Source organism: Clupea harengus, chromosome 8 (assembly GCF_900700415.2).
Source record: "Clupea harengus chromosome 8, Ch_v2.0.2, whole genome shotgun sequence".
NCBI classification, from domain to species: domain Eukaryota; kingdom Metazoa; phylum Chordata; class Actinopteri; order Clupeiformes; family Clupeidae; genus Clupea; species Clupea harengus.
The window spans coordinates 21,758,767-21,786,749 of record NC_045159.1 but is presented as its reverse complement, the minus strand read 5'-3'; the positions used below and the strand labels follow the sequence as shown (position 1 = coordinate 21,786,749).

The 27,983-nt window shown below is 43.3% G+C and overlaps 1 protein-coding gene across 1 annotated transcript; it reads right to left on the bottom strand.

Moving 5' to 3' along the window:
• Positions 1-5: 5 nt before the first annotated feature.
• On the bottom strand, positions 6-26,615 carry LOC105890458. Its single transcript, XM_031572727.2, has 21 exons — positions 26,287-26,615; positions 24,440-24,524; positions 22,292-22,499; positions 21,573-21,729; positions 20,636-20,798; positions 20,343-20,408; positions 20,041-20,152; positions 19,829-19,959; positions 19,426-19,569; positions 14,481-14,584; positions 12,722-12,806; positions 11,339-11,546; positions 5,444-5,600; positions 4,455-4,617; positions 3,934-3,999; positions 3,619-3,724; positions 3,397-3,527; positions 3,020-3,163; positions 2,541-2,584; positions 1,951-2,059; positions 6-1,078 (listed from the first exon to the last, which is right to left on the bottom strand). Exons 2-21 carry the CDS (start codon positions 24,513-24,515, stop codon positions 540-542), a joined length of 2,913 nt encoding a protein of 970 aa, XP_031428587.1. The 5' UTR covers positions 24,516-24,524; positions 26,287-26,615; the 3' UTR covers positions 6-539.
• Between the last annotated feature and the right edge of the window lie 1,368 nt (positions 26,616-27,983).

Genomic DNA, 27,983 nt, shown 5'->3' with positions numbered 1-27,983 from the left:
TATAAAAAATGTAGCCCCCATGTCCCTCGCAAAAATGTCAGCATTTTTTGCTAGAGGGCCAAATCCAAAATGGCCACCGGCACCATCTTGTAAAAGTAACTTTTTTACCAGAGCACCTAGAATAATGTATGAATACACTTTTTTGGGTAAATTGACCATATATATACTGTATAGTGCGAAGTCATAGCTAGTTAAAGGCTATGGTGAAGAGAATGAAATGTTAAAAATGTTTAGAGAGCTGGCTTCCCTGATATCTATAGGCAGTATGTTCCATAGCTTTGGGGCGTAATTCACAAAGGCTGCGTTGCGTCCCCGATTTTGCACAAAAAAAAACCTCTGGTGTTTTAGAAGTCCTTACTTTGTAACTGGGAAACACAGAAAGTGTCTGGGACTGAGCCATACACACCTCCAGCCAATACAGACACTGCCTCGGCAGCACAGGAAGGGGAGGGCTCATGTCATTTAACTGGTTGTTGAGCTCAAATATCAAAAACCTTTTGCCAGAATCACAGACTGTACCTGTGAGAGCAAAAATGCCTTTATGCGAGGTAGGGTTTGTGACTGGGCCTCTGGGCAACCGGCATGAGGTACCTCAGCTTCTTCCAGAATCTTCTCTGCGAGTGTGTGTGTGTGTGTGTGCGCCAGCGGAGCGTCCGTTTGGAGTGTGTGTGCAGACTTAGAGAGGGGGGCAGAGTGATCTCCCCCTGGCCCGTCTGGATGACAATGACCTTGGGCCCAGAGCTCACCAGCGCATCATACAACCCCACGCTCTGCTCAAAGCCCTCCACACACACACTGCTCACTGCCTGGGGCACTGTGTGTGTGTGTGTGTGTGTGTCCAACAGCATGGGTCCGTCAGTGCCTGTGATTGTTTCTGCTGAAATGCTTGTGTGTGTTTCCCTGTCGGCGTGTGTGTGTGTGTCTGTCTCGTTGTGTGTGAGAGCATGGGTTGCCATGTGCGTGTGTGTGTTGGGCTCAGTGTGTGTTGGAGCATCGGTGGCCGTGTGTGTGTCTCCATCCAGCACTATGACAAACCTGCGGCTTTTCTTCAGAGCATCCTCAATGACGTCAAACACCTCTGCAAATGACCACGAGAGTCATTATTGGCATTAGAAGTTAATAAATTCGTTATTGGCATTAGAAGTTAATAAGTTCATTATTGGCATTAGAAGTCAATTAGTTCGTTATTGGCATTCATGAAAAATAGCAGGTTAATTGCAATGCAAATTGGTCATTAGTTATTAGTAGTAATAACACATTAATGGGAGTGAAAGTCAGGCATCATTAATCAATCAATTTACTAAGTTTGAATAATGCTACAGTATTCTTTGATGATTAGTTGGTTAAGGATCAATACCAAAATGCATAAAAATATTCCTTGATTATTATTTAGTTAATTAATTTATCAATATCAACATCAATGTTAAAAAGGACTGAAAGTCAGATGATGCATGCATGAAGGGTTGTCAGTCAGATGAAACATAATTAAAGGGTTGAAATAGTTGGCTAAAATGAGGCAATTGTGATTAGCAAAGAGAGTGTGAGAGTGAGAGTGAGAGTGAGAGTGAGATTGGGGCAGGTATCACTCTGTCTACTCTCCAGTTGCTGAAACCTCCTTTGGCACCTGCAGGCAGAGAGGTCACTCTCAAATCTAAACAATGATGGAGTTGGAATCACTTGTGTGTGTGTGTGTGTGTGTGTGTGTGTGTGTGTGTGTGTGTGTGTGTGTGTGTGAGCGTGTGTGTGAGTTTGTGTGTATGTCTGTGTGTATGAGCGTGTGTGTGTGTGTGAGTACAGTAAGTGTGTGAGCGTGTGTGTGAGCGTGTGTGTGAGCGTGTGTGTGTGTGAGCGTGTGTGTGTGTGTGTGTGTGTAAGCGCGCGCGTGTGTGTGTGTGTGTGTGTGTGTGTATGTGTGTGTATGAGCGTGTGTTTGTGTGTGTGTGAGCGTACCTTCACCTAGACTGTCATCTCTGCCCCTGATGAACAGCTTGTAGCCGTGCTTATTCTCCAGAACCTCAGGAAGAATCCGAAGAGCAAAGGTCATTGCCATGGAAATGCCCTGTCCCTCACAAGGGTAACAAACATATGCATCATATTGCTTACCATCTGTGAGGGAAAGAGAGAGAGAGAGGGATAAAAAAAGTCAGAAAAACACAATGACAACTAGAATTCCTCTGCCACACACAAGACCAGACAAGTGACATGACCGTGTTGGGATGTATGTTTACACAGGCAGGGCAGGTACCTGGATACCTAGGTATTATGGGAGTAAGGAGCATACAGGCAGTATGATGGACACATGAGCATCGAGGAGTTAGGTGGGTTTGATTGGGTGGATGTGGCAGGGATGGGGGGTTAGGTAGGGGAGGGGGGCTAGATAAGTCCTGGTTGAGTGACTGCGGTATGGGAGTTGGGTTGAGTTATAATGCATCATGTTAGAGGTAGATCATGCAGTATCTCTATGGGAGTTGGGTTGAGTTATAATGCATCATGTTAGAGGTAGATCATGCAGTATCTCTATGAGAGTTGGGTTGAGGTACATGCAGCATGCTGACAGAGCCTGGGACAGTGCAGTGTAGTGGTCCTGCTCAAGGGGACAAAAGGAGACCAGATTAAAGAGAGACCAGATTAAAGAGAGACCATATTACAGAGAGACCAGGTTACAGAGACCCCAGGTTAAAGAGAGACCAGGATATGTCATTCTATGTCATGACTATTATGGACAAAGGTAACATGACACCATGATTAGATCTGTCCCTATCTGTTTCTAACAAGATTATGTCAGCTCTATGCTCAAGGGTTCAAGGGAGGTCTTCTGCAGGTCGCCTGGGCCATGGCATGTGGAGGTCCATAACACACACATACAGACACACTGAGCGCCCTGGTCACTCTCACAAACGACAAACGACACACACACACACACACACACACACATTATCACACACACACACACACACACACACACACACAGTCACACAGACACACACACACACACACACACACTCTCTCACACACTCACCGCTGCGCTGGTGCAGTCTGGGACAGTGGGAGCGGTAGAACAGCACCAGGTCCAATTTGAAGAACCGGTAAAGCAGCACGCCCAACATCACCAGTCCACACAGAGAAACCACCACCACCAGCCAGTAAAAGCTTCTGTGATTGGCTGGGGTTGGAGGAAGACACACAGCACTATAAGTGAACAATGATGAAATCCACACCTGCCAACTTCCTCAATAGGGTAGAGTTGTAATGTGTGTGTGTGTGTGTAAGTGTGAGCGTGTGTGTGAGACTGTGTGTGTGTGTGTGTGTGTGTGAGTAGTGTGTATGTCTGCATGTGTGTGTGTGTGTGTGTGTGTGTGTGTGTGTTATCAGATATAGGCATGCTGTCTGTGTTACCTTGCGTTAGCAGTATTTGGCTTCTGGTTAAGCCCATGCTGTTTTGAGCCACGCAGATAAATGGGACCTCGAGAAACTTTGGCTGAACCTTGAAGATTGTCAGAGTGGTCACATGTTTGCCCTCAATGTCTCTGGAAGACAAATAAGTACAAACATGCATCCAGGGATTTATCTCTGTCTCTTACACACACACACACACACACACACACACACAATACTCACACTTTACTGATGTTGAAGTCCGAGTCCGAGTCACTTATATTCCACATAACATTAGTGGATTCATCAGATACTGCAATGACCTCACAACGCAACTCTTGCCGAGAACCTGCCACACACACGCACGCACACGCACACACACAAACACACACACACACACACACACACAGGCTTTCATCATTGATCATTTACACAGTTAGGACAATTTCACTCAGACAGTTAAGACATTTTCATGTCATGGTTGAGATATTTTCACTTGCAAAATGAAATAACTGTTAAATAATTCAGCAAACTTTTCAGATCTTAACTGAGACTCACCCATCTCCACGACTCGCGTCTCGTTAGCAGGGACGATGATCTGTGGTTTACTCGGTTCTGTAATAACTACACACACACACACGCACGCCAGTTCAGAGTATGGTATTAGAGTCATTTTGTTGTTTTGATGTGTTGTATTGCTGTGACTGGTTAAGTGTTGTTTTGATGTGTTGTATTGCTGTGACTGGTTAGGTGTTGTTTTGATGTGTTGTATATTGCTGTGACTGGTTAAGTGTTTTTTGGTGTATCTCAGTGTTAGTTAATAATAGTAAATAGTTGAGGAGGAGTCTGGGCGTAGTTTGGCATGTTGATGTAGATCAGGGTGTAGCTGGAGTGCGGAGTGCTGAAGTGTTGGAGGTGTGTTGCCTGAATTGTGTTATTAAGGTGTTTGGCTATAGCAGTCTGCTCTCTAACATGTTTTTAGTTCATGGTGTGATTTGGCTGTGTAATGTACTGGGCAGTGTTGTCATAGTGATAGAGTGTTGAGTGTGGTTGAGGGTGGAGTCTTGGTAGGGCGGTACCATGAACTTTGAGTCGGGTGGTGCGGGCGGAGGTGTAGTTCCTGCCCTCACGATTGAAGTGGAGCATACAGGTGTAGTTTCCAGCATCCGTCTTTTCCACAGATTTGATTCTGAGCCGAGTCGGCTTGATAAAGATGTGGTCTTTCTCCAAAGGCTTACATTCCTAAAGCACGGACACACACACACATGTACTCAAACACACACACACAGGGCGGCTTACATTCCTAAAACACGGACACACACTCACATGTACTCAAACACACACACACACACACAGGGCGGCTTACATTCCTAAAACACAGACACACACACACATGTACTCAAACACAGACACAGGGCCAGCTTACATTCCTAAAGCACGGACACACACACACACACATGTACTCAAACACACACACATGTACTCAAACACTCCGACCCTACAACACTTCTGCATTCTACCACCTTTAGGATTCAGAAGCATTGGGCTACACAGGACTGCTACCCTACCAGTGCCAATGCATTGGAGTTCAAACTGTACATTAGTATAGATAAAGATGTTTAACATTCACCAGTTTTATGTCATTAATAAAAGTAAAGGCTTTTATGTTTGTAGGAAGTGCATTTTGATTAGTATAATGTTTGTGAGGTTAGCCATGGCTGTGACTGATATAATGTTTGTGAGGTTAGCTATGGCTGTGACTGATATAATGTTTGTGAGGTTAGCCATGGCTGTGACTGATATAATGTATGTGAGGTTAGCTATGGCTGTGACTGATATAATGTTTGTGAGGTTAGCTATGGCTGTGATTGATATAATGTTTGTGAGGTTAGCTATGGCTGTGACTGATATAATGTTTGTGAGGTTAGCTATGGCTGTGACTGATATAATGTTTGTGAGGTTAGCTATGGCTGTGACTGATATAATGTTTGTGAGGTTAGCTATGGCTGTGACTGATATGTTTGTGAGGTTAGCTATGGCTGTGACTGATATGTTTGTGAGGTTGTACCTTCAGCCAGGTAATGGTGGTATTAATGAATCTTGAGATGTGGTTCACTCTACAATTCAGTATACCGCTGGTATGCAGTGTCCGACCAACATCAAAATCTGCTTCAGGACAGGACCCACTGTCCACATTAAGCTGTATGTGAAAGGGATAAGTACCACTGCGCACACACACACACACACACACACACACACACACACACACACACACACACACACACACACACAGAACAGCTTTTAAATACATCAGGTTAGAATCATCAGTATTACTCCATCCATTGGTGTATGTGTGTTTTACATTATTTGTGTGTGTATGTTTTACATTATTTGTGTGTGTGTGTGTTTTACATTATTTGTGTGTGTGTGTTTTACATTATTTGTGTTTGTATGTTGATGTGGGCGTATGTGTATAGAATACAAGTCTGCGAAAGTGTGTGTGCACATGTGAATGTAAACTATACTGTATGTACAGCGGGTAAAATAAGTATTGAACACGTCACCATTTTCCCAGTAAATATATTTCCAGAGGTGCTATTGACATGAAATGTTCACCAGATGTTAGTAACAACCTAGTCAGCGGCCTTAGGACCAGATTTGAGAAAGATGGGGACACGGCGGACAAAAGCACCACATTTTTTTCCACAGGTTCTCCATCACCATACCTTTCAATTTTGAGGGGGTTCAACTTCATCAAGATGGCGGATGGCGGCCATCTTGGATTTACAAAACGTCTGCTATAAATGCTAATAAATCAGCTTCCAAGCCACTTTGAAGGTCAATCTTGGTGTCAAAATATAAATGTTCTTGGTTAATGAATGCAATAAAGGTATTGAGAATATCATTAGATAATTATTTATGCCAAAAATATATTAATATATTCATTCTGGACAAAGAATATAAAGTTATACTGAACTTTAATGATACACGAACAGGGGAAACAGTGGTGCACCGAAAATAACAAACCCCTTCCCTAAAAGAATTTCCCTTTGTGATAAAAAAAAAATCATCTAATCTAATCCTTCCAGCAGGTATGCTCACTGCAACTTATATAACTTTCAGTGCTGTATCATGCTCAGACTTTGTCCAACAGCATGCGGGGGAGAGAGAGAAGCGGAACCAGTACGTCAGCCCCCCCCTGGATTTTCATTTACCTTTCCCCCTCCCAAAAGCAACCCTCCTTTCTTACAAGTTTGCTAGAGTATTCAGTTGACGTCACATTTGCAACTGCAAAGACCTGTGCAATTCCACTGTGCTTTTTTGCAAGTACAAACTGCATTTGATCAGTTCACTGCAGGCTATTGATGCGATTGGCAGAGTGCTCCACACAGGAAGCCAGGCCTGGCTGTCTCCATCCAGTGTCCATCCCCATCCTTCAGGGCTGGGTATTGGCGGCTGGGTTTTTTCAGATGTTGACCAGATCCCAGACTGGTAAGTGACTCGTTTCACGTGTTGTATCAGTGCTCCTTGGGTTGGTGGAATATGTTCATTGCTTTGGTCTTCTGGCAGAACAACTCTCTTCTTGCATCATTGACCGATTCCAAGTCACTTGTCTTGTCATAAAGGACAACAGTGTAGCGCTCCAGACATTGAAAGTGTTGGGCATCTATGGTCACAGGAGTGTGCGGATTTGCTGCTATGTAGTTGAAGGCCTGGGTGACCTCTGGGTAGGAGTTCCAAGCAATCCATGCTGACTTCTTCCCTCTTCCCGCAGAATGCTGAGGTTGTGTCACAGCCTGTGTAGCAGTGGTAGACTGGAAGAGTGGTTGACTTGTCTTTGCCCAGAGCGTGGCTGATGGTGTTTATATGCAGATAGGTGGAGTTCTTGCCAGTGCCAAAAGCAATCCAGCTGTTTGCAGCTGGATACTGGGTGAGCAGGGCATGGAACTTGCCAATGAGGATAACGAAAACATCTGTATCCACGGTGCGCACCAAGCAGGTAGAAGAGCCATGCTCCAGGGCATCAAGCAGGTGGATCAGTATCCTTGTGTCGGCCTCTTCATGGTTGCATGGCAGCATGGAGTGGCTGGTGTTTGTGCCGACCACTCTGGTTCCAGATGTAATGAAGACTAGCTTCCCCTCTGGCCACACAGTGGACTCAATCTTCCCTGAGAGAAAGGTGAAGAGTTCCTCCTTGTTCTTAGGGTCACGCAGGAAATCTGGCCAATTCCCTGGCAGCTTGTTCTGACCAGACACCTTCCGTCGTATCCCTTTGCCTCGCTTCTCCCTGGTTGACTCTTTTATACTGCTGGGGAGGTAAGTATCTCAGACGACGTCAACTCTTTCAGAGGTCCCCAAGTGTTTCATGATGTGGGGAATAAAGGCACAGCTGGCATATTCGTCAAACGTGGTGATGTTGGTAGGGGACAGGAAGTGGACCACAGCAGCTCCGTCAAGTACTTTGACTTCAAAAGTAGCAGGAGGTTCCTGTTGTGTCTTCTGTGTTAGGACGTTTAGCAGATCTGACTTCTTTCCCTCTGTCGGATAGAGAAGGAGGGTATGGATGATTTTCGTGCTCAAAGAAGGTGCTCAGGCCCCCCTGTCTGTGTTGAGTGGCTATGTATAATTGCGAGGCGAGTGCCACATCTCAACATTGAGATCTGCCCTGCCTGCTTGCTCTTGGTCTTGGGTGTTGGGCATCTGAAGAGCGGCAGTGAGTTATTTTTGATGGGCTCATGGATGGAGTGTGTGCGGTCCACTATCACTGTCTTATGGTACTTGTTGTACTGATCCCTGCCCACTGATTCCACAGAGCGGATGGTGTTGACCACAGACCCATCAATCACATTCCGTGTGTCCAGCGTAAGTAGCTCTGGGGTATCGTCCAGGAGCGGATTGCTCATCCCACTGATGGTGGTCACCAGAGTGAGGGCTTGGCCTTTGAATATCTTCTGTGTGGACAGTCCTTCTTCATGGTGTTGTTCTTTCTTGCCTTCTTCTGAGATATACTCCTGCTCAAACTCTTTTAGAAGTCGTGCTTGTTCAGGCCCTGCGATCATCCACTTCTTGAATGCTGAGGGATTTTCTGTGAGTCCCACTGCACCCCCGGAACCCTTCACCAGATCGTTGTTCTGCTCATGAGCCTGATCTATCAGCATGCTAGAGAATCTGTTTGTGGTCTTGTTAACGACCCAATGGCCATGTTCTTCATATTACCTGTGAATGGATGAGGGCAAGCTTTCCATGTCGCGAATGTGGACAGGGATCCATTGCGCGTAGTTCTGGTGATCAAGGGCAAAGAACCATGGAACAAGAGCCTTGAGTGTCTCCACATAGAGTGGAAAATCCTGTTCTCTGTGGGCCCGCACAAATATCAGACCCAGAAGTTCCATGTTGAGGATAGTATCCCAGTACTGGAATGTTGGACTCTTTCTGATCATGTCTTGTCTCCAGGCTTCTTTGGTCTTCTCATCATGTGGTCCCTCAGGCATCATGTCCAAGAAGGCATCGTGCTGCAGCTTTGCCAGTGCCAGGGCGCTCACTTGATGGGCATGTCTTGTCCTGGTGAGGTGGGATGCTTTGAGGAAGGAGTCGGCTGTGCCAGTGGATGCGATGCCCGCCTCAGTCAGTGCTGCGGTCCATCCAGAAGCTTCCAAGTAGTCACCAAATGTCTTCCACATTGCCATTTCGATATGGAGGCCGCCAAACATGACTACACATTTGTCTTCACCATGTGTTTGAGGCAAGTGCAGACAGGTGGAGCAAACAAAGTGTGAGCTTTAGTTAGAGGGGTGTTCACTCATTTTATTTCTGACAAAAATAATTGGGAAATTAATAGGAAATGACAATATGGCCATTGTAACTAAGATCATTGTCTACTAATTTGCCTAATTGTGTAAATATCATGCAAATTTTTTTTTTTTAATTTTGACACCAAGATTGACCTTCTAAGTGACTTGGAAGCTGATATATTGACATTTATAGGTTTTACATGCGAACAGCTTGTAAATCCAAGATGGCCACCATCCACCATCTTGATTAAGTGGAACTGTCATGGACAGAAAGTTCCGGCCTGCCAGAAGTTCCGGATGACGCAACGGATGACGTTACGATCAGCTGTTTTGCTTTTTCACGTGAATGATATAGAATCTTCATAGCTAGGTGCTACTGCTAACTAGAGGTGGGGACTTGCTACGTGCCTTCTCAACTTGTAATACAGCAATTAAATATCCCGCGGTTGTTTTGAGATAGGCTACTTCGTGATGTTTCTTATTAGCCGGGCAGTACAAATGCATATGAAAAGTAATTGAAGTAGTGCTAGTTGAGAAGGCACGTAGCAATTCCCCACCTCTAGTTAGCAGTAGCACCTAGCTATACCTCAGAGTGCCAGGAGTAGAGTGCAGCTAACTGATATAATTAAAAATTAAGTTCCAGACGTCCAAAGCGAGCTTTAAATAAACAGAATCGGTGATATTAAGTTATTTGATCATGTTTATCGTATTTATCGCCGTAATTCCATAGTAATGTTCGGTGTGCCATGAAGATTCTATATCATTCACGTGAAAAAGCAAAACAGCTGATCGTAACGTCATCCGGAACTTCTGGCAGGCCAGAACTTTCTGTCCATGACAGAACCCCCTCTAAATTGAAAGGTATGGTGATGGAGAGCATGTGGAAAAAATGTGGTGCTTTTGTCCGCCGTGTCCCCATTATTTTGCTAAGCCACCTGACTAACCCAAGTAATCCATACATACAAAGAAACCAAAACAAATAAGTTCTGAAATTAAGTTATGTGTAACAATGTGAAATAACACAGGGAAAAAAGTATTGAACACATGAAGAAAGGGAGGTGCAAAAAGGCATGGAAAGCCAAGACAACAGCTGAAATCTATCAGTAATTAGAAAGCAATCCGGCCCCTTGTCAGTGCAAATTAATATCCCAACTGATGGCCTATGAAGAGGTGTCTTATTACCAAGGTGTCACACAAGAAACATCTCATGATGGGTAAAAGCCTGAAGAAAATGCATGTTGAAGTTCGTTTAAAGTTTGCAGCACAACATTTGGACAAGCCTGTGAAATACTGGGAGAATTTAGTCTGGTAAGATGAGAGCAAAATGTAAGTCTTTGGATGCCATAATGCACACCATGTTTGGAGGACAAATGGCACTGCACATCATCCAAACAGTGAAGTTTGGAGGTAGGAGCATCATGGTGTGGGGCTGCTTTTCAGCATACGGTACTGGCAGACTTCACATAATTGAAGGAAGGATGAATGGAAAAATGTACCGAGACATTCTTGATGAAAATCTGCTGCCATCTACCAGGATGATGAAGATGAAACGAGGGTGGACATTTCAGCAAGACAAGAGAAAGAAAATAAAGCTGCTAGAATGGCCAAGCCAATCACCTGACTTGAATCCAATTGAAAATCTATGGAAAGAACTGAAGAGTTCATAGAAGAGGCCCACGGAACCTTCAAGATTTGAAGACTGTTTGTGCGGAAGAATGGGCCAAAATCACACCTGAGCAATGCATACGACTAGTTTCTCCATATAGGAGGCATCTTGAAGCGGTCATTACCAACAAAGGCTTTTGTACAAAGTATTAAATAAATATCAGTAAGCGTGTTAAATACTTTTTCCCTGTGTCATTTCCCATTATTACACATAACTTAATTTCTGAATGTATTTGTTTTGGTTTCTTTGTATGTATGGATTACCTTGGTTGTCATGTCAGTAGCACCTTTGGAAATATATCTACTGAGAAAAATGGTGACGTGTTCAATAATTATTTTACCCGCTGTATGTACATATACATATGAGCCTTTATGTGTGTGTAGAAATATTTATGTGTGTGGAAATGTATGTGTTTATGTGCGTGTAGAAAGTAAGTGTGGGTGATTGTGTATATGAATATGGTTGCATTTGTGTTGTAGTGTGTGTGTGTGTGTGTGTTGCATACTTGCACTCATATACTCCGCTGTGCTTGGCTTGAGCAGGTAGGAACCATATAGCATTTCCCCTGACCTCCACCCCGGCGTCCGTATCCAGGGGAACACCCCCCTTTCGTCTCCACATCACATTTCGAATTTCACCATTTTCAGCATCACCACAGGGCAGACGCATTGCATGGCCAACAATGATGTTGTAAGTCACATCTACATGATACTCTAACACACACACACACACACACACACACACACACACACACACACGCATTGCATGACCAACACTGATGTTGTAAATCTCATCTACATGATACACTAACACACACACACACACACACATACACACACACAAATTCAATTCCCAGTTTTATCTGATTATGTCCCAGCTAAAACACAGCTACCCCCAAAACTGAACCAGAGCAGGAAAACAAACTAAACAGGAAATAACACCTTTATATACACCTTAACACCTTTTTTTCAAACACACACACACACTCACACAGACACAAGAGAACATCACACACACACACACACACACACACACACACACACACACACACACACACCACACACACACTCACTCACACACAAGATAACATCACACACACACACACACACACACTTCTGGTGGTCACATGTGGTTGGCTGTTTCCAGAGAACTGAGAACTTTTTCCGTTAGTATCTCAAACGTGATAGAAGAGAGACCCTTATCTTCAGCAGAGAAACGCTACACAACTGGGATGTGATAGGCGTGATGCTGAGATATAGGGCGTGATGGGCGTGATGGGGAGATCTAGGGTTTGAATGGCCTACTGGTTAATGTGGATGTAGTTTGACTCAGTTGGTGTCTGATAAACTGGATTGGCTTCCTATTCCAGGTGTCACATGGAACACAGGGTCGTTCTCAATAGGAATGTCTGTTCTGTTTCTAATTCTATGGTTCTAACATCACTGAACACTCTCACAAAACAGTCTTCCAGATCAGAACAAGACAGGAACAAAGAATACTATCTCATGGTGACTGACAGAACCCAAGGCCTAAATAAGTATGTGAAGAGAAAATTGTGTGTGTGAGTGTGAGTGTGTGTGGCCTGGCTGGTGTGTGTGAGTGTGTGTGGCCTGGCTGGTGTGAGTGTGTGTGTGTGTGTGAGTGTGTGTGTGTGTGTGTGTGTGTGTGAGTGTGTGTGTGTTTGAGTGTTTGAGTGAGTGTGTGAGGCCTGGCTGGCGTGAGTGTGTGAGGCCTGGCCTGGCTGGTGTGAGTGTGTGTGTGGGTGTGTTTGAGTGAGTGTGTGAGGCCTGGCTGGCGTGAGTGTGTGAGGCCTGGCCTGGCTGGTGTGAGTGTGTGTGTGTGTGTGTATGTGTGTGTGTGTGTGTGTTAGGCTCTCTCCAGGTCTTACTTTCAGCGAGAGACGGAGAACCCAGGAGCAGCATCACCGCCAGCAATGCTTGGGCACGCCCCAACCTCCACGTCATAGCAGGCACCTGTCACAGAGGAGTCTTTTGGAGAGGTTTGTGGATCTGTGTGTGTGTGTGTGTGTGTGTGTGTGTGTGTATATATGTGTGTTTGTGCATGCATGCCACAAAGATTAATTAAGCAGATCTCTCAACATACAAACCAACTCATTAACAGCTAGGCTCCACAATGTAGGAATATAATATCATTGAACTGTATGCTACTTTTGATAATCATGCACAAACTCACATAGAAATCCACATTCAAAATAAGAGTCTCTCTTGTAGATTATTTGTCAGAGGTTCTCCTGTTTCTCTCCCACCCGATTTCCACTGACACCAGGAGCTTTGTCACCTACTACTGACATGATGCCTTTCAACATTTTGAGAATTTTGCAATACAATCCATGAAGGCTTCAATCAAAGTACTTTATTGTCATTGTCACAAAAACAACGAGGCAGCATCAGACAGCTAAAAAAAACGTAAGTTACTGTGCACACTAACTGCCGCAGCTAAATAATAATAAATAGCAATTAATAAATAGATAAATAAATAGCCCTGAGTAGTGCAGTGCATAATTCGTGTCGCCTCTGCACATCGTTATGAATTACTTCACAATAAGTGTGGACCTGTTTCAACTACAACAGGAATATTACTTTGGAATAACTTCTAAAGCCAACATTATAGCCTAATGATTTAAACATCAATCATTATTTTTAAAGCTAAAATGAGCCTATCATTGCTATTGAGCATTGATCACTGGTGCCTTGTGTGATTAAGCACTGCTCTTCAAAACATTACAATTCTGTATTACATGCAAAGGAGGACACCTTGATGTTTGTGTTTAGGAGTTGCTGTTGCACCTTTAACCAGTGGCGGCTCTACACGGAGGCCTGGGGTGGCCTGTGCCCCCATAGACATGTCCCTGGCCACCCCTGTGGCCACCCCGTGCTGACCAAATAAAAAAAATATGAATTTATTATGATTTTACACCCGAGCGCCAAAAGCGCAACTAATGCGACGCAACGTTCTACACGGGCAAATTAAAGCTGCGCACCCAAACACTGTAGTCTGCCAGGTGTGGTGCTCGTGTGTTTCTCTAACTGAGAACTTTTTTCCGGTGTTTCCGGAATATCTTTCATTATGCTGTAGTAGGCTAATAACCGCTCTAAAGACGCTATTCTGCACGGGGCAGTGAAAGTGCAAACCTTACAGGCTAACGCGAATGGCACATTCATGCGCGTGTGGCGCACAGCATTTTGGAAACAGAAAGGTTTAGGTGTAGTTTGGTTTAACCACAAGACTAGCACGTATGCAATTTGATGTACAAAGTTGGACGGTGATAATGTGGTTAAGAATAAATTCCTCATTACACAAGGGATATGCAGTGTTGAAGCTGTTAAGTGTTAAGACACGAGACAACTATGCAAAGTGCAATACGCAGAACTATAAAATAACACTGAAAAGACCGCAGGGCTGGTTTATAAAAGGCACTTTACATATGAACATTTTCCAATGGGAAGCCTATGCAGACTGCTGTCGAAAGCCAGTGGAAATATGCCTACTTTTTTACTGTTTGTTTTAGAGCACAGAGATCAACGATACCTGTACTGACGAAGCTCGCACATTTTACTCAAGTCAAGTAAATCTGAGTCATTCAACTAGTTACCGTTCTCTAAGGCATTACGAGTGCAGTTACTCACTTGGCAAGTTGCTATTGGTCCTCGGCACCAACGAACGAGCGAGCAATTATTAAATCCGAGTTTCAGTCCCACAAAATGAGTCAGCAGACTGCTGTCGAGTAAACGTGTTCATCAGCACGAAACTGTTCAGGAAGCGTCGCCTACAAGACTCTTGAGCTCTATTGCCTAATGTGGGGTGACCGCAAATCTAACCACACCTAACCCCTACATTTTGGGGGGAAAATAACTGTACAATATATAATGTAACTGTATAGTAATGCACATATAAAAAAACACAACAAAGTACTTGCAGTGAGTACAATGTTTTATTTAAAGCAGCAATACGGAGTTCTGTTCCAAAACTAGTAAGCTAACTATCTAAAAGGCATGCAAAAACCTTGCAAACACCACCAACAGCCCAGCTGACACTCATAGAAGCTTGCCAACACACTAACTGGTGTCTTTTGGCAGTATAGCTGGCAATGTCATGCGTGTTAAAAGCTTTTCTTCCATTATTGCAGGGGGTTCCAGCCCGTTACACAGAACTACATAGGGCATATCTTGGATGGCTAGTGGGGAAGACATGTGTTTATCTGTCCTTAACCATATGCCATCAAAATTAATTTGAAGATGGTACCAAAACTAGTTGCTTATAAAAACCATACCTCAAAAAGAGTTAAATTGTTGCATAGTGTTACTTTAATAATTGTATTAGCATTTCTTTGTCAAGATAAAAAAAAAAGCTGTATTACAAAAATCATTACATGTGCATGTACAAATGTAACAGTGAAGATTTGGTTTCTTCCACTTGCATCCTTTTTGTGCTATTTAAATCACACTGAGCATGTGCATAAGTCATGTTGTTGGGGAAACCCAAGTGACCCCTAGGAGATATGCAGGTTGTACAGAGTGGCTCTCCTCAGAGTTCGGAGATATAGAGTCACGGTGAGTTGTACATAAAGAGAGCTCCTACATTATTATTTTAGAATACAATGACTGAACGTCCTAAATCCATACTGATTATAGAGAGGTGTTCCACATTCTATCCTCATGTAAATAGTGTGTTTGGTTTAGGAATTATGCACCTCTGAATGTATATTTTAATCGATGTTCAAAATCACACGTGTGAATAGCTAATGTTTAATCTCCCTCTTAGATTAGCACACTGTAAGGTGTTCCATGCTGCTGTGCTAAGGAGTCCCGTGATATTGTTTGTGCCAGGTACATGTTTTGTGTTTTATTGTATATATTTCAATTAGATATATTACTTTGTAATTAAACTTGAATTAACAATATATGAGAGTTCGGAGATATAGAGTCACGATTAGCACACTGTAAGGTGTTCCATGCTGCTGTGCTAAGGAGTCCCGTGATATTGTTTGTGCCAGGTGAATAAACTGGAGAACTTCACCCACGTCTCCTGGCTTTCCCTATGAAAAAACTACACAGACAAATTCAGAGGGGTTACACATACATATCGGTTTTGAAGACCTTAAATAAGACAGTGGCTATATAAACCTCTGCCATGCTGGTCGGAGAGAAGCTCCATACTTGTGTAATAAACGGAGTGCTTCAGTGGTGGGGTGTTCGGGAGTGGCCAGATAAAGGATTACTATACAGCACTCCAGGACATCAGGGAATGGGTATTTCTGCAGTGTATATCCGTGGTGACATTTTTATGAACTTCACATTTACAGGACCGCAACATTCTTCCTTGCATGGAAACTTTAGAAAAAAATCTTAAGCACATCTTATCCACCCCTAAAATTCTTAAAAATATATATTTTCTAAGGTAAGCTGTTGTCATGACACCAAGAACAAACTGGTTTGCCTGTCACAATACTGTAAATACCACTTTTGAGTGTGACATATTGACATTGTGTGATCAGTGGTATAGTGTTTAGTGTTGTTGAACAACAAGCAGCTGATCAGGGTTCAATTCCTGGGCTTTTCACTTTGGATAAAAGCTTGTTATAGTTGCATTTTTGGGTCACTTTGTCTCATTGATAGCCCATGACTTACACATACAGCAGTAATAGTCTCATTGATGGCCCATGACTTACATATACAGCAGTAATAGTCTTATCGATGGCCCATGACTTACATATACAGCAGTAATAGTCTCATTGATGGCCCATGACTTACATATACAACAGTAATAGTCTCATTGATGACCCATGACTTACATATACAGCAGTAATAGTCTCCTTGATGGCCCATGACTTACATATACAGCAGTAATAGTCTCATTGATGGCCCATGACTTACATATACAGCAGTAATAGTGGAAACATGTCTTCAGTGACAACTACATCTATATTTGTCCTTCTTCGACGCACATTTCAGTGCAAATGCTGTACTGAGGGACTTTTGTATGGTTGTATAGTATAGTTGGTACTTGGCTGCAAACAAACAAAACAAAGCAGAAAACTGAATACATTTTCAGAAAAAAAATATAGAATTGGCTGCCTTATTTCAAGTGTATAATTTCATTTTTCTGTCAAAATACAGCATCTTTCCATCTACAATGATCTACATTTTGTCCGGTTTTGAACTGAAAGTTAAGTGTTTTGAACAGAGATCTAAATGTCGGCAAAAATTGCTGTAGTTGCACGGAAGAAGTGGTCATTGAATGCATTTTGTATCTAACAAATGCAAAAGTATCCACAGTTTAGTTCACATAGTCTACTGATATAGTGAAAGTGATTTGAACAAGTGTACATGGTATTGAACCAGGTGTGAAAATGATTGGGAAAAGTGTACATGGTATTGAACCAGGTGTGAAAATGATTGGGAAAAGTGTACATGGTATTGAACCAAGTGTGAAAATTATTGGGAAAAGTGTACATGGTATTGAACCAGGTGTGAAAATGATTGGGAAAAAACTGTCAAATGGAGACATGACAATGGCTGACTGATGTTGTCTACTTCCTGTCTGTCTACATCTACATTTGTTGATTTAACAGACACTTTTACATGCTGTAATGTACACTACAGGTGTAAGTACAGCTATACATTTCACTTTTACATGCTGTAATGTACACTACATGTGTAAGTACAGCTATACATTTCACTTTTACATGCTGTAATGTACACTACAGGTGTAAGTACAACTATACATTTCATTAGTATGGGATCCTTTGGGATCAAACTCACCGCCCTGGTTCAGTTAGGACATCTAGTAACTGGGCTACAGTGTGTGTGTGTGTGTGTGTGTGTGTGTGTGTGTGTGTGTGCGTGTGTGTGCAGTTAGAACGTCTAGAAACTGGGTTACAGTGTGTGTATGTGCGTGTGTGTCTGTGTGTGTGTGCGTAGGTAGGACGTCTAGAAACTGGGCTACAGTGTGTGTGTGTGTGTGTGGGTGCGTAGGTAGGATGTCTAGAAACTGGGCTACAGTGTGTGTGTGTGCGTGCGTGTGTGTGTGCAGTTAGGACATCTAGAAACTGGGCTATAGTGTGTGTGTGTGTGTGTGTGTGTGCGTGTGCATGTGTGAGTATGAGCGTGTGTGTATGTGTGTGTGTGTGTGTATATGAGCATGTGTGTGTGTGTATGAGCTTGTGTGTGCGTGTGTGTGTGTATGAGCTTGTGTGTGCGTGTGTGTGTGTGTGTGTGTGTGCGTGTGTGTGTGTGTGTGTGAGCGTACCTTCACCTAGACACCTAGTCATCTCTGCCCCTGATGAACAGCTTGTAGCCGTGCTTATTCTCCAGAACCTCAGGAAGAATCCGAAGAGCAAAGGTCATTGTCATGGAAATGCCCTGTCCCTCACAAGGGTAACAAACATATGCATCATATTGCTTACCATCTGTGAGGGGAAGAGAGAGAGAGAGGGAGGGATAAAAAAAAAAGTCAGAAAAACACAATGACAACTAGAATTCCTCTACCACACACAAGACCAGACCAGTGCCTTGACCGTGTTGGGATGTATGTTTACACAGGCAGGGCAGGTACCTGGATACCTAGGTGTTATGGGAGTAAGGAGCATACAGGCAGTATGATGGACACATGAGCATCGAGGAGTTAGGTGGGTTTGATTGGGTGGATGTGGCAGGGATGGGGGGTTAGGTAGGGGAGGGGGGCTAGATAAGTCCTGGTTGAGTGACTGCAGTTGATTGTTCTAGGACCTGCACCGGTATGGGAGTTGGGTTGAGTTATAATGCATCATGTTAGAGATAGATCATGCAGTATCTCTATGGGAGTTGGGTTGAGTTATAATGCATCATGTTAGAGGTAGATCATGCAGTATCTCTATGGGAGTTGGGTTGAGGTACATGCAGCATGCTGACAGAGCCTGGGACAGTGCAGTGTAGTGGTCCTGCTCAAGGGGACAAAAGGAGACCAGGTTAAGGAGAGACCAGATTCAAGAGAGACCAGATTAAAGAGAGACCAGGTTAAAGAGAGACCAGGTTAAAGAGAGACCATGTTAAGGAGAGACCAGGTTATGTCGTTCTATGTCATGACTATGTTCTGCAGATCGCCTGGGCCATGGCATGTGGAGGTCCATAACACACACATACAGACACACTGAGCGCCCTGATCACTCTCACAAACGACACACACACACACACATTATCACACACACACACACTCTCGCTCACACACACACACACACACACACACACACTTACACACACACACACTTACACACACTGACACACACCGCACACACACACACTCACACATACTTTCACACACACACACACACTCACTCACTCACTCACTCACTCACTCACTCACTCCTCCACTCACTCACTCGACTCACTCACTCACTCACTCCACTCACTCACTCACACACACACACACACACACACACACACTTACACACACACACACTTACACACACTGACACACACCGCACACACACACACTCACACATACTTTCACACACACACACACACACACACACTCACTCACTCACTCACTCACTCACTCACTCACTCACTCACACACACACACACACATACTCACCGCTGTGCTGGTGCAGTCTGGGACAGTGGGAGCGGTAGAACAGCACCAGGTCCAATTTGAAGAACCGGTAAAGCAGCACGCCCAACATCACCAGTCCACACAGAGAAACCACCACCACCAGCCAGTAAAAGCTTCTGTGATTGGCTGGGGTTGGAGGAAGACACACAGCACTATAAGTGAACAATGATGAAATCCACACCTGCCAACTTCCTCAATACAGTGGAGGTGTAATGTGTGTGTGTAAGTGTGTGAGTGTGTGTGTGTAAGTGTGTGAGTGTGTGAGTGTGTGTGTGTGTGTGTGTGAGTAGTGTGTGTGTGTGTGTGAGTAGTGTGTGTGTGTGTGTGTGTGTGAATAGTGTGTGTGTGTGTGTGTTATCAGATATAGGCATGCTGTCTGTGTTACCTTGCGTTAGCAGTATTTGGCTTCTGGTTAAGCCCATGCTGTTTTGAGCCACGCAGATAAATGGGACCTCGAGAAACTTTGGCTGAACCTTGAAGATTGTCAGAGTGGTCACATGTCTGCCCTCAATGTCTCTGGAAGACAAATAAGTACAAACATGCATCCAGGGATTTATCTCTGTCTCTTACACACACACACACACACACAATACTCACACTTTACTGATGTTGAAGTCCGAGTCCGAGTCCGAGTCACTTATATTCCACATAACAGTAGTGAATTCATCAGATACTGCAATGACCTCACACCGCAACTCTTGCCGAGAACCTGCCACACACACACACACACACACACACACACACACACACAGGTTTTCATCATTGATCATTTACACAGTTAGGACAATTTCATTCAGACAGTTAAGACATTTTCATACACAACACATGGTTGAGATATTTTCACTTTCAAAATTAAATAACTGCAAACTTTTCATTGTCAGATCTTAACTGAGACTCACCCATCTCCACGACTCGCGTCTCGTTAGCAGGGACGATGATCTGTGGTTTACTCGGTTCTGTAATAACTACACACACACACGCACGCCAGTTCAGAGTATGGTATTAGAGTAATTTTGTTGTTTTGATGTGTTGTATTGCTGTGACTGGTTAAGTGTTGTTTGGATGTAGCTCAGTGTAGGTTAATAATAGTTAATAACTCATGGTGTGATTTGGGGTGTAATGTACTGGGCAGCGTTGTCATAGTGATACAGTGTTGAGTGTGGTTGAGGGTGGAGTCTTGGTAGGTCGGTACCATGAACTTGGAGTCGGGTGGTGCGGGCGGAGGTGTAGTTCCTGCCCTCACGATTGAAGTGGAGCACACAGGTGTAGTTTCCAGCATCCGTCTTTTCCACAGATTTGAGCCTGAGCTGAGTCGGCTTGATGAAGATGTGGTCTTTCTCCAAAGGCTTACATTCCTAAAGCACGGACACACACACACATGTACTCAAACACACACACACACAGGGCGGCTCACATTCCTAAAGCACGGACACACACACACACACACACACATGTACTCAAACACACACACACAGGGCAGCTTACATTCCTAAAGCACGGACACACACACACACACACATGTACTCAAACACACACACACAGGGCAGCTTACATTCCTAAAGCACGGACACACACACACATGTACTCAAACACACACACACGTCGGCTAACATTCCTAAAACACAATTTCTCTCAAATAATCTAGTATGGTGGACATCAATAGTAGAATTTAGTGTTGAAACATGAAGTTAATTGTAAGGTTTATGTTAAGTTAAATGACTGCTTGTTAAAGTTAACTTTACAACATATGCTAAGGAGCAATCAATGCCTGTATATTGCAGTGGTAAATACGTTAATGAGTTCCTGGTTCTAGGGATTATGGGTAACGATGTCAAGATCTTGTTCTAATGTTTAATTCTGATATAATGTTTGTGAGGTTAGCTATGGCTGTGACTGATATAATGTTTGTGAGGTTAGCTATGGCTGTGATGACTGAGGTTAGCTAGGGGATGTTTGTTGAGGTTAGCTATGGCTGTGACTGATATAATGTTTGTGAGGTTAGCTATGGCTGTGATGATTTGGGTACTTGCTGGACTGATATAATGTTTGTGAGGTTAGCTATGGCTGTGACTGATATAATGTTTGTGAGGTTAGCTATGGCTGTGACTGATATGTTTGTGAGGTTGTACCTTCAGCCAGGTAATGGTGGTATTAATGAATCTTGAGATGTGGTTCACTCTACAATTCAGTATACCGCTGGTATGCAGTGTCCGATCAACATCAAAATCTGCTTCAGGACAGGACCCACTGTCCACATTAAGCTGTATGTGAAAGGGATAAGTACCACTGCGCGCGCGCGCACACACACACACACACACACACACACACACACACACACACACACACACACACACACACACACACACACACACACACACACACACACACACACACACACACACACACACACACACACACACACACACACACACACACACACAGAACAGCTTTTAAATACATCAGGTTAGAATCATCAGTATTACTCCATCCATTGGTGTATGTGTGTTTTACATTATTTGTGTGTGTATGTGTGTTTTACATTATTTGTGTAAGTGTGTTTTACATTATTTGTGTGTGTATGTTGATGTGGACGTATGTGTATACAATACAAGTCTGCAAAAGTGTGTGTGCACATGTGAATATGTATGTACATATACATATGAGCATTTATGTGTGTGTAGAAATATATATGTGCGTGTGTTTATGTGTGTGTAGAAAGTAAGTGTGGGTGTATATGAATGTGGTTGTATATGGGTGCAGAACTGTGTTTTTTGTGTTGTAGTGTGTGTGTGTGTGTGTGTGTGTGTTGTAGTGTGTGTGTGTGTGTGTGTGTGTGTGTGTTGCATACTTGCACTCATATACTCCGCTGTGCTTGGCTTGAGCAGGTAGGAACCATATAGCATTTCCCCTGACCTCCACCCCGGCGTCCGTATCCAGGGGAACACCCCCCTTTCGTCTCCACATCACATTTCGACTTTCACCATTTTCAACATCATCACAGGGCAGACGCATTGCATGGCCAACACTGATGTTGTAAATCGCATCTACATGATACTCTAACACACACACAAATGTTAAAAAAATATGCAAAAATTTTAAATTCACCTTGGCCAACTTTAGGCATCTTAGAAATCACATGTCCACCGAGGCTGCTAAAATGTACATGTTCTCACTGATTTTATCTCACAATAACTACTGCTTACCCACCTGGTCTACTGCCAACTCCACTACCCTTAAACCAGTCATGTCTCTTTACAAACAGGCTCTCAAAATACTTGACAAAAAACCTAAATCACACCATCACTGTTCAGTCCTCCATACGTAAGTACAGACTTTTAAGTTGGGACAACCTGATCACATTTAAGAACTGCTGTTTAATGTTCAAAATCCGGTTTAACCTGGCCCCCCCACCACTATGCAGCCTAGTCAAGTTTAAAACAGCAGCAACCAGTGCTACTCTAGGGGCAGCAAGAGGAGACTGTGATATTCCTTTAAAAAAAAGTGTATTTAGACAGTCGGTTTTCTCAGTTAGGTCAGCCCGGGAATGGAACCATCTCTCAAATCTTATCTACATGATACACTAACACACACACACACACACACACAGGGCAGACGCATTGCATGACCAACACTGATGTTGTAAATCTCATCTACATGATACACTAACACACACACACACACACACACACAGGGGAGACGCATTGCATGACCAACACTGATGTTGTAAATCGCATCTACATGATACACTAACACACACACACTAACACACACACACACACACACACACACACACACACACACACACACACACATACATACACACACACAAATTCAAATCCCAGTTTTATCTAATGATGTCCTATGTCCCAGTTAAAACACAGCTACCCCCAAAACTGAACCAGAGCAGGAAAACAAACTAAACAGGAAATAACACCTTTATATACACCTTAACACCTTTTTTCCCAAACACACACACACACACACACACAAGAGAACATCACACACACACACACACACACACACACACAAGAGAACATCACTCACACACACACACTTGTGGTGGTCACACTCTGTTTCCAGAGAACTGAGAACTTTTTCCGTTAGTATCTCAAACGTGACAGAAGAGAGACCCTTATCTTCAGCAGAGAAACGCTACACAACTGGGATGTGATGGGCCTGGTGCTGAAATATAGGATGTGATGGGCCTGATGCTGAAATATAGGATGTGATGGGCCTGATGCTGAGATCTAGGATGTGATGGGCCTGATGCTGAGATCTAGGATGTGATGGGCCTGATGCTGAGATCTAGGATGTGATGGGCCTGATGCTGAGATCTAGGATGTGATGGGCCTGATGCTGAGATCTAATGTGATGGGCCTGATGGGGAGATCTAGGGTGTGAATGGCCTACTGGTTAATGTGGATGTGGTTTGACTCAGTTGGTGTCTGATAAATTGGATCATAGACGGCGGCCATCAACCAATCAGAGGGAGAAGCATGGAGGTTAGCAATGTTCTTCCCACTGTCTCAATGTTCTACACACACACACACACACACACACACACACACACACACACACACACACACACACACACACACACACACATCTTATGCGCCTAATTTATGAAGCAGTTTTGGAAGTATCAAACATCATTCCGTCATCAGCCCCCCAATCCCATGCGCCCCATTGGCTTCCTATTCCAGGTGTCACATGGACACGGTCAAACACGGTCGTTCTCAATAGGAATGTCTGTTCTGTTTCTAATTCTATGGTTCTAACATCACTGAACATTCTCACAAAACAGTCTAAACTGTGAGTGTGTGTGAGGCCTGGCTGGTGTTAGTGAGTGTGTGAGGCCTGGCTGGTGTGAGTGTGTGTGTGAGTGTGTGAGGCCTGGCTGGTGTGAGTGTGTGAGGCCAGGCTGGCGTGAGTGTGTGAGGCCTGGCCTGGCTAGTGTGTGTGTGTGTGGCCTGGTTAGGCTCTCTCCAGGTCTTACCTTCAGCGAGAGACGGAGAACCCAGGAGCAGCATCACCGCCAGCAATGCTTGGGCACGCCCCAACCTCCACGTCATAGCAGGCACCTGTCACAGAGGAGTCTTTTGGAGAGGTTTGTGGATCTCTCTGTGTGTGTGTGCGTGTGTGTGCATGTGTGTGTGTGTGTGTGTGTGTGTGTGCATGCATGCCACAAAAATTAATTAAGCAGATCTCTCAACATACAAACCAACTCATTACCAGCTAGGCTCCACAATGTAGGAATATAATGCCATTGAACTGTATGCTACTTTTGATAATCATGCACAAACACACATAGATATCCACATTCAAAAGAAGAGTCTCTCTTGTAGATTATTTGTCAGAGGTTCTCCTGTTCCTCTCCCACCCGATTTCCACTGACACCAGGAGCTTTGTCACCTACTACTGACATGATGCCTTTCAACATTTTGGGAATTAATGAGAATTTTGTAATACAATCCACGAAATTCAAGTTCAAAGTACTTTATTGTCATCGTCACAAAAACAACGAGACAGATGAGGCAGCATCAGACAGCTAAAAACAACTTAAGTTGCTGTGAACACTAAAATCGCTCCTCATTTGCATAGGATTCAACTTTATTCCAATTTTTATCGGTCGCGTCGCCCAAAACGGTGGTCTACTGGATTGGCTCCCGTTGAAATGCATGGGATTAGAATATCGCGTCGCTCGTAACGGTGTCATGGGTTTGCACCGTAAATAGGCTAATAATAAAAGCAATTAATAAATAGATAAATAAATATCCCTGAGTGAAAAAATCCATATATACTGTATATTGAGGTGCATCAATAAGTGCAGTGCATAATTTGTGTCGCCTCTGCACATCTTTATGAATTAGGCTACTTCACAATAAGTGTGCATGGACGGATTATGAAACCATGGGCCCCTGGGCCTGGACATGTAAAAGTAAGTAAGTTATCGTAACAACACCTATTAACGCCCCAGCTATTAACAAAGTGACAAACAGTTATAAACCTTTATAGATAGAAAAATCTTTGATCAATCAATTTTACATATTTCAGTAGCGGTGGGTGTCTAGATTACGACTGGTAACTTGTTTGGATTTCAACTGAAACGTGTTTTCCGTTTTATTCCGTTGTGTAGACCAACACGCAAAATTAGCTGATACAGGAGGTTTTGTCTATTAACGCCCTTTCGTGATTTACCTGTGATACGTGTGGTGTAAGGAGATTAGCCAAACATTTGCAAAACATTACTGATATGATCAAGTATGATCTCTATCAGGATCCGTAATCTCTCGTGAACAATTCCTAACTCGGTCGTCAGTTGTCGTCGCTGCGATAAGCGGGGAAACCTCAATTTAAAGAGGGAGAGAGCTATCGGTGTCGGTTGAAAACTGTATGACCCTCACAAGTTCTCGTCGCGAAATCGAATCCGTTCAGTTCGTTCCATGACGGTTTGTAAACACAGAAATAAATGGCTGTCTAGTACACTTAATTAGGCTGTACAACTGTAATGTTTTGCACACATACACTTTAAATACCCCTTTTGGGCAGGAGCGTCCGTTATCCTGGTTGACACCGAAATCAATATTAAGTAACGTGTACCCGCGTGATGCTGTTAATATGTCGAGGGCGTTAATAGGTCGGATTACGAGTACATGCCTAAATAAGTATGTGAAGAGAAAATTAGATAACTGAGATCTGAGTGAGTGTGTGAGGCCTGGCTGGTGTGAGTGGAAATATACCTACTTTTTAACTGCTTGTTCAACGATACCTGACGAAGCCAAGTAAATCTGAGTCATTCAACTAGTTCACGTTCTCTAGGGCATTACGAGTGCAGTTATTCACTTGGCAAGTTGCTATTGGTCCTCGGCACCAACAAACGAGCGAGCGATTATTAAATCAGAGTTTCAGTCCCACAAAATGACAGTCAGCAGACTGCTGTCGAGTAGACGTGTTCATCAGCACGAAACTGTTCAGGAAGCGTCGCCTACAAGGGTACCAAAATCCTTTAAGTTGACCTGATAATCACATCAATTATATATGTTCAATAAATAAGGATTGTCCTTGCAATGATAAAACAAAGTTTCATTCATCTAATGTTCAATTTAAGCAATTTATCTAAAATGCCAAGTTCAAGGAATTGTCTTGTCACTTTGATCCTACATGGAAGTGGTTTTCATTTAAAAATAGTTTTTTTTCGTGAATTAAATCTCATTCACATTACATTAACATTACATACAATGAATAGAACATTGAAATTGTCTTTTTTTTAAAAAAAAGCTAATTATTATTAATAATATCAAATAAATATAAGTCACTCAAAATTAGGTAATTGGTGTTAATGCTACACAAAACACTTTTATTCTGAAATGATGCACTGGCCCTTTGAAGTTTTTCCTGGATCAAGAGGTCATTGGAGGAAGTGCAGTGGTCAAAGGCATAAGGTAAGTCAGATGTCTTACTTCATTTGTTTAAAATGTCATGATTTATTAGGTTTTTTCCCCAAATTGTCACTGGTGTTACAGTCACTGGTGTTACTCCTCTTCCTGATAACACCAGTGACATTCCTGTATAAATGAACCACATAAAAGCTGCAAAAAGACATTAGGAGGGGGAAAAAAGAGTTTATAAGTTTGAATTATTGTCTATTGTACTTTTCCTTTTGGCAGGAATTGGCAAAATTGAGTGATGCTGAAAAGCAGAAATTGAACAGGCAGCGGAGAGATGCAGACCCTACACGTAGGGCAGAGTACTTGGTGAAACAGCGTCAGGGTTATGTCAATGATATCATGACCCAAAAGAAAGGAAGAAAGTAGGAGATCAAAGTGCAAGGGAAAGTAGAGCTCAGAGAAAGCCATCGCGTGTTAACCAAGCAAGACCCAGTGGCTATATGGGCTTATCTTGACCCTATCCTGGAGATGGTAAAGAGGCATAACCCTGATGTCCAACATCTTCATTTCTTCTCTGATGGACCTGCAACACAATACAGGCAGAAAGGCAACTTCTTCATGATTGCCCATGTTACGGTCTGCAAGATGTCATTGTTGGAACAGTTCCGCCTATAGAGGGAGACCGATCAGAGGCACAAACACAGCAACACCGGCCAGAAGTGCTCGAGATTCATCATTGTGGGCAGTGGTGTATTGTTCAATATGATGACCAGCCATACCCTGGCATTATCCTGGAGGTGGAGGAACATAATGTCAACATCAAGTGCATGCACAGGACCAGCAGGTACGCCCTGAACAAGTTCTACTGGCCAGCCCCAGTAGTAGACGTACAATGGTGTGGGGAAGATCAGATCATGTGCTTAATGCCAGAGCCAGTTGCTGTTAACAAGAGATCCATCCAGTTGGATGAGAAGATTTGGGCATACCTGAAAGAAGAGCTGGGACATTAAAGTGAGAGGTTATAAATAGCGAAAAAACAACTTTGAAGTTGTTATATTGCGTCATAGGTGTTGCCACATGTTTTTTCAGGGATGGGATATTATAGATGTATTTTTTGTTATATTGCTTCAATGGTGTTGCCGCATGTTTTTT

Excerpts from the sequence above, each read along its gene's own strand:
- LOC105890458 (XM_031572727.2), bottom strand. The coding sequence starts at position 24,515 with ATGACGTGGAGGTTGGGGCGTGCCCAAGCATTGCTGGCGGTGATGCTG. Across the intron at positions 20,153-20,342 it reads GACGCGAGTCGTGGAGATGG|GTTCTCGGCAAGAGTTGCGG; the intron begins GTGAGTCTCAGT and ends TGTGTGTGGCAG. Across the intron at positions 4,000-4,454 it reads CACCCGACTCAAAGTTCATG|TTATTACAGAACCGAGTAAA; the intron begins GTACCGCCCTAC and ends GTGTGTGTGTAG.